The sequence below is a fragment of the Aplidium turbinatum genome, chromosome 1 (assembly GCF_918807975.1).
Source record: "Aplidium turbinatum chromosome 1, kaAplTurb1.1, whole genome shotgun sequence".
NCBI classification, from domain to species: domain Eukaryota; kingdom Metazoa; phylum Chordata; class Ascidiacea; order Aplousobranchia; family Polyclinidae; genus Aplidium; species Aplidium turbinatum.
The window spans coordinates 2,429,057-2,436,969 of NC_137472.1; the positions used below are offsets into that span (position 1 = coordinate 2,429,057).

The following is a 7,913-nucleotide window of genomic DNA, read 5'->3' on the forward strand; positions in this document are numbered from 1 at the left end:
TCAGCTTCTTTCAAAAGCATTTGGAGTGATACATTTCCTTAAATGCAAGTTTTGTGAAAGCACGAATGAGAAGATTTCCGTAGAACGTTTATTTTGAAACCAAGTTTTTGCTGTTGCTGCTCCTCATAGAGCTAATAATCCAAAAAAACTTTGCTATTATTGCCAGGCCAGGATTGGGGGAGGCAGAGGGTGCAGGTGCTCCGCCCCCCTCCCCACCGACTTTTGAAGGGCCCCCCTATAGGCTACGTGGAAAAGATGTGATTTTGTATTATTCTTTCCTTCAGCCTTTAAAGTTTCTTTAAAATGCTGTGCAGTGCTGGATTAATGCTACTGTAGGGGGGCCTCCGATCTAAAAGTGCCCCGGGCCCCCCATCAGCTAAATCCAGCCTTGATTATTGCTTCAAACTAAGAACCTTATGTGTTCACTGGCTTTATATTGTAGCACAAGAAGTAGGCTAATGCGCTTTGTGTTATTGAGGTCAAACTAAACAATAGAAAACTACGCGATGCCCTTTTCTTTCCTTGCGCATATCGATGCACGAAGCAATTATGAGCTTATGGCTGTAAGCGCAATGTAATCCATTTCACGCTTTGCTGGAAGTTAGCTGGAAAAAGCAAAAATTCACCAAAATCTTGAATTTACAAGAAAACTACACAACTGTTACTTAGTATCATCCCTCATCAGATCAGCCTTGCATTTTTTTGAGATAAGTCAAGATAAATCAAGTACATGGCGTTACTGTGATTTTAGTAATCAAAGGAAATATGAGGGAACAGATCTGGTCCCCCTTTGAGGAGGAAACTATTGAGGCTGAAAGCAATTTTATAAAAAATGTATTTTTCACTTAAATTGTAGAGCAGGCTATTTGTTTATTCTCCACAAGCTTGAAATACCCTAATGCAGTGCTTTTTAAACAGGCGAATGGTTTACCCCAGGGTAAATAGCCTAAAATTTTTGTAGGAGTGAATAAGGGTGAGCCGTCAGAAATGGAGGATAGCTTGCGAGCAGAGCGGACATTCCGGGTGTTCAACCTGTGACCAGGTGAGAATTTCCAAAAACAAAATCAATTCTAAGTTTTTTTCATTTTTTAATCAGAACTAATTGCTTTTTTATAAATTTCAATATTTTTTTGAGAATATCACACAAAAATATTTTGTGATGTATAGACGAGATAGTTTTATCATACCATGAGACAAGGGTGAATGAAATCTGAAGATAGATGCTAGGGGTGAACAAAACTAAAAAAAAAGTTTAAGAAGCACTGAGCTATGTAACGCGGTAGGCACTTTAACATTACCCACTCGTCGAAGAGGTACGCAATCATGCGTGACATGTTCACTCGCGATTCAGCTGATTTCAGTCATGTGACTCGACACGTAATATTCTAATCGAAAATTTTTGATACAAAGAAATTTAACTGAATGCTTTGCCACAACCACCGTTGCCTAATGGTTAGGGCAGAGGAGTAGTAATTTCGATTGCGTGGGTTCGATTCCCACTCTCTGCCAATACTATTTTTTCTTCTGCAACTGAACTGAGTGCAAGAAGGATCTTAATGACTGCAATCAATGGAGTTTACAAGGAAAATTGTGACTAAACAAAACACAAAGCAATTTCACATTGAAAAGCAGGCGCTCTTCGACGAGTGGGTGATGTAAAAGTGCCTACCATGTAACGCTTGTAAGTAACCTATGGGACAGTTCAGACATTTTTAATCATAGAAAAAAAATGCCATTAAGCTTACATTCGTTACAGGTTTGATTTCATGAAACGATGATTAAACTTCATATTTTGCGCTAAAATAGCGTTTTAATACAAACGTCATTTTTGTCCCATAGCAGACATATCCCCCCTAATCTGGTGGCGACGGTAGCTGGTTCGATGGCCACGTGGCCTTTGCCGCAGTTATTATGGCATTGCAGAAGTCCTGGTATGCCTCGTTTGCGTTGCATGTTTCAGGTGATGGTAACTTTGCCGCAGACTCATTGGTCAGAAAGCTGTATTGATTCCAATCGGCTTTTTAAAGTTTTACCCGCGCACTAGTGAAAAGTACCACGAGGTTTGTGGACGACGATGTTAGAACCGGGGGAACCTATCGATCACACATCTGTCTGGAAGAGAGCTGTCGACACTAGCAAAGACCAAGTCAGGGTTTGTTCCTGTGCTGTTCCCAGCGACCGGAGTGGAAACTGGCTGGTTCCTTTGGGTTGAATAGGAGAGCAAGATGGTTTGTAGAGGCCCAGTCAGCCAGCAATTCTCCGTCGCTGCTTGTGTTGCTGTAGCCCCAGTCGATGTGCTGGCAGTTGAAATCGCCAGGGTCGAGGAACATCGGAAGGGATGATGGCAACATTCGCGAGGGGTGGGGCTCGTAGACATTGGCGATGTTGTAGGTTATGGTTGACTTCTCAACAATAAAAGTTCTTCTTCGATACGCGATTGAATGGAATGCTCAACGCGTTCCAGAGGCAGCCGCACTCGTGACAATGGATTCGCTGTTTGTGCTTTCAACAATCAACCAACGACAAACTGGCGATTAAAAACAAAAGGAACAGCTGTTGATGTTACGCCATTCCTGGTATCGTAAGCATGGTGACGTCATATAAGCTGACTAATATTTTTACAACTGTAAAGATGAACTGCTCTTCAACTAAGCCGATGAGAAAACATCGGCGCTCGAGAAAAAAGGAACTCCACAATTTTCAACCACTCTCGAGACTCAACAGCGATTTCGAGAATTTAACAATTGAAACAATGAAGTTACGCAAAGGCATGTCATAAAAGTTGAAGTATTTAAATTGTCATACTTTAACGTTGGTAAATGCTGAAATAAGGAAAACATTTGACGAAGACGAGTTTGAACGCCCCATGCGAATTGCCATGGAAGCAAAACAGTTCCAGCGTCTAAATTCCATCTTTAAGCTGTTGAAAGGTTTCACGAGAATTCAAAAGTTTACAAAGGCAACAAACTATTTTTTATTGTATTTTCACTTGCAACGTATGGAGTTGTATATCAACCAACAAACGAACTACAGTATAGCAACCTACATGTACAGGCCTTGCCATAGTGACAGCGTGTTATAACGACTGAAGATGGATGAAATTTTTATTACAAACCTTGGTGTATCTCTACAAAATGTTAGTGATAAGCCTGCAAACCTAATTAAGTGCAAACCTAAGCCTGTTAGTGATAAAACCTGCAAACTCTTGGGTTTCGTGTCGCCAGACAGACAGACTTCAGAATTACCGTACAGTGAGTGTTAAAATCGTGAAGATTCTGTCTGGGGACCCACACATGCGACTGTTTGCTATCAAGTGTAGCAGATCAGCTCCAGTTAAAACACTTGCAAGTTGACAAGACCTGTTCATACAGACCATTAACGAATGAATAAACTATCTACAAAGACCCAAGATGGAAACTACAAAGCCCAACCCAACGCTTGCTTCTGAATTAAGGTATAACAATTGAGCATACGAGAGTGTGCCGAACGAGGTTCTACATTGGTATCATTTCACAAGACTTTTACCAAATTAAATTCCACATCGAAATTTCTGGCCCAACGGAGACGAGGACGGATGGTGAGTTAGGGAATGACTGAACACTATGAATGGAATGCTCAACAAATTACATCCCGTTCTCCGGGAGAGCCAGTTGCTGTCCTACTGACAGCGACAACTTGACAAGACAGCATCATGTTACGTTGCAGTGGATACGAAGGTAAATGGATCAAGGTAAAGCAAATATAAATGGCTTTATGAATACAGATATCGGTATTATAAAAGATTGTGTAAAAAAATATGAATCTATCACATTTAGCAAAAAGAAAATTATACACATTTAGGTTTAAAGTTAAATATTCCTAATAAAGATATATCAAGATCTTTAATGTTCATATTAAAACACGCACTGATGGAAGTACTTGGTTGGTAAAGGTCAATCCAGTAGCTGTTGCAACTTGGAAGATTTTCCCCAATAAGAAAAGCAAGACAGTGGATGGTGTAAAAACATTTTCCTTTTCATTCTATAGAAAAAGGTTTCATCTCTTACAAGACTGGTCAACATCTATTGAGGTCGAATATGTTCGAACAGACCAGACATTGTACATTAATGAAAGCAACTTAATGTCCTTGAGGGGGTGTTTCTATTTCTTGCTACGTCTCGGGGGGTCATCCTTTCTCTCCCAGCATGAGAGGTTGTCTGACTGGAATGGAACCTCCCGATTGTTGTACTTTGCTTGAATCAGCAGCCGTTCTTCACGGGCGGTCAGATTCCGGGGCTGGTGGGGGCCTTCATCACTTGATGGGGCAGCAGTGTGGGCCTCAGATGGCTTCGCATCATGGGTCATGTAATCCGGGGCATGCCATTGTCTCTCGTCCAATCTGGTAGGAATGAATTGTACAATGGTTGCCGAGTTGTAAATTTTCAGGCAGGATAACATAAAAATCAACAACACAAATTGGCAAATCGCCACACAGGGGGTCGGGTAATGAAAAGTGCCGACTTATGATTAGACCAAACATTTCCATCTTCAGTTATTTACTTTGATGAATTTCCAACCAAGATAATCGCAGAGCATCTTGGTACAATTCACTCAACTTAACAATATCAAACACCTTTTTAACGAAGTCCACATAGCAAAGAAACTAAAACAGGATAGGCCCACATAGAAGTTAATTCCATTAAATTTTACCAATGTTTTAATCATAGGCGCCGACTTTTCAAAAAACTTTGGGGTGGGAGAAAGGTGATGACGTCATAACCATAACGCTACTTTACTCATTAAAATAGTCTTTGATTAAGCTTAGTGTCTTGTTTATTTTGACACCTAGGTCGCAAACCGAATTTATTAGAACCGCTACTTGAAACGATTAGTTTTACGCATGCAGTACGCCTAGTCGTAAAAATTTTGAATTATGTCAGGTTAGCTAGGTGATAATAGCGATAATAGACGTCGAAATGCAAGCAATATTTGCGACCAAGACCATTAAATACTTTTTCTTTTATCGGTTTTCGATTTAATTCTCACACATTGCGAACAAAACAATGCGTTCTGTTGAATCATAATTGATCTCACAGCGGGAAGACCTCGTTAAAAATAGCTCGTCTAGTTTAGCTGGTTTACTTAATATTGCAGTGAATAGTTACGTGACTATTCCAGCAGCGTAACTTACTCTACCATCTACTTTGAAATTTCCATACCGTATGAGAAAGCCATGCGATCAGCTGCTGTTTTGCTAGCAAGAGCATCGTAGGCTATTTTTCGCTTTCGACATTCTTTAAGTCCGTTTAAATGATCTAACTCACTTTCGCGAAGTGTTTTATCTTTGAAACTCCATTTGTAATAACCATTTTTGTTGCCTCTCAACCATAAATTTACGGGGGGCGCCGCCCCCCGGAAGTCGGCGCGTATGGTTTTAATGACGCAAGAACAGGTCATGTGAAAAAACTTGCAGATGTTGAGATCGAATTACAAAACATGTGCCTGTCTGGACAGGATTGAGATCCATTAAGTCGCAAATGAAAGAGATTACTTAATTCAGGCAAAAGGTTTTGCAATCTGATAAAAGCTTAGTTCAAACAAGTCGTATTGGATTCAATTGTTTAAATTTGGCTTGAATCTGCTTTAGTAGTGTAAATGATTAATAGCACAATACATATAAGCGAAGAGTTAGTTGCTGCTATGAAGCAAAGAGTTACTTGCTACTACTATACTACCTTTCACATTATCATATTTACATTTTCTTTTGATCTTCCTTCTCCATGGAATGATGGCCAAACCATTCCGATCTGGGATAATCTACAGCTTCTTTGTGCACTTCATTCTGCAACAAAATGTTGCTACATGTTACACAATTTTTTTTCTGATAAAACAATCTATTGTCAACACTAAATTAATATGAGTATAACGCAACTTCCATGCGGTTCGTCATATGAGCAGGTGGTTGGTGCTACTGACCCTTTGGTTAAGCAGCAGTGAAAACGCTTTTTCGTTTTCAATACAAAATCTGGGTTGTATAATATGTCTGTGGTTAACACAAAATCTGCCACAATAAATCAGCTGTTTTATAAACCAGCATCACAAAGGACAGCTAACGAGATTCTCCTTTTTTTATTAACACCTGTTAGATCTTATACAAAAGACTCTCCTCTCCCCTTTCCATATAGAAAGAAAACGTGTCACTGACTACAGCATGTCAAACTGTTTTAGCCAATGTCTTGGATGTTCAAATGAATTTTTTTCTCAATTTCATTGTATTTGAAACTTCACTTTTTACAATGACAGTTGCAACAAGGTTTATCCAAACAGATGTACACTTGCGGAGTGGAAACTTCATTATGACTCTACACAATGCACATGCAGTACACCCAGTGAGTGTAAGTACTGCATGTCGGGAAACAAAATGGGGTCACCCATTTTGAGAAAAATATTTTAAGTTTAAATGCATAGGCTATACATTGAACTAAAACCGTAACCATATGGTGACCGAAATCCACATGTTGGAGTCCAGGGGTCTCACAGATAACATGGCATGATAAAAAAAAATTTTCATGTAAGAGGTATCATATGGTTAATAAAACAGGTAAGTTACCAGACACCGGTACTAAATAAACGGGAATGGCCCGTTTCGGTGAGTCCGATTCGGTGAGTCCGATTCGGTGAGTCCGATCCCTTAACGAGGGATTTTTTCAATTTTTTTTTAAATTATTGGGTACCGCAGCCTAATTATCATTGCCGTTTTAGGGTTAGGGGGTTGGGGTTAGAGGTTAGGAACTCACCGAATCAGACTCACCGAATCGGACTCACCGAATAGTAGCAGACCCAAATAAACAGGTCAAAACATATTTCTTGTTGCAATTACAAATAAAACACAATTTTGCAACTATTGAATTTTGATATATATACAGGCAATTACCGACGGAATAGATAGTAAACCCTTTATTCCTCCTTGTTTGGCAAGCTTAATGTATTCTGAGTCTGATTCTCGAATGTAATTCTTTCTTTTTTCATCATCATTTTCAGCAGGAACATTGGAAAGGCCTGGAATTTGTGAACTCACAGAAACACAATCACCATTAGACATTGTTTTTCTAATCATGTAGATGCTGTAAATATATAAATATGTTCAGTTGAAATCAAATACATGACGTCAGTGATTAGGTATTGAGAAAATGGATGTATTTATTATATATATACTCTTTATTTCCTCTTCCTCAAATAATAATTTTCCTCCTCTATCCATGATGCAAATGTTTGCTTGTTGAACTTTCTTCAAACATGTTAGCTGTTTAATTTTGTTGTGTAATTCAAGTGACTTATGAGATGTTTCTAGGGGAGCAAGTCTTTTAGGCGCTGACAGTTAGGCGCTGGTCTAATAGGCGCGCACACTGTGGCGTCTGGATATTTAGGTGCGGAGCACTGTGGCGCCCGGTCATTTAGGTGCTATTCCTAGTAAAGTCTGTAGATTGTATCAGCTTGCCAGATAATTATATAATGGCTTCAGTGAGTGAAGCTGCTTAAACCGGCGATGCTTTTCACACAAAATGTTATATTGAACAGAAAAAAATATTGTTGTTTTATTGATTTATTATTGTTTTATTTGTTGTGAGTCCAGGTTTGCGTTGGTGAAAGCTTTATCAATAAATTATTCAAGTTTCCGAACATTATTGAGTTCACTTTTAGTTAACTCTTTCGCGACCACGGACGTATACACACGCCTTGGGATTTTTGCCATGATGACCAAGGAAGTATCCCTACGTCCAAGGTTAAAAGGTAGCCTATTTCAAGCAAAAATAATGTAAATGATGGCAGATCTATAGTCTTTGCTTGTTCTTTTTTGGCTAATTAAAAAAAAAATATTTTGGCTGTGCAGTTGATCAGATGAGGACTTCTTAAAGATGGGGACACAGTGGATT

At 39.2% G+C, this 7,913-nt stretch overlaps 1 protein-coding gene across 1 annotated transcript; it reads right to left on the reverse strand.

The window, feature by feature from the left end:
* Positions 1-2,671: 2,671 nt before the first annotated feature.
* LOC145773079 (uncharacterized protein C7orf57-like) lies at positions 2,672-7,099 on the reverse strand. The gene is made up of 3 exons (XM_082584777.1): positions 6,914-7,099; positions 5,736-5,821; positions 2,672-4,378 (listed from the first exon to the last, which is right to left on the reverse strand). The coding sequence occupies exons 1-3, from the start codon at positions 7,094-7,096 to the stop codon at positions 4,141-4,143; spliced, it is 507 nt and encodes a 168-aa protein (XP_082440903.1). The 5' UTR covers positions 7,097-7,099; the 3' UTR covers positions 2,672-4,140.
* Positions 7,100-7,913: the final 814 nt, after the last annotated feature.

Coding starts and splice junctions, on each gene's coding strand:
- LOC145773079 (XM_082584777.1), bottom strand. CDS start 7,096: ATGATTAGAAAAACAATGTCTAATGGTGATTGTGTTTCTGTGAGTTCA. Junction 5,822..6,913: donor GTTTACTATCTATTCCGTCG/GTAATTGCCTGT, acceptor ATTTTGTTGCAG/AATGAAGTGCACAAAGAAGC. Junction 4,379..5,735: donor AAGGAAGATCAAAAGAAAAT/GTAAATATGATA, acceptor CATTCCTACCAG/ATTGGACGAGAGACAATGGC.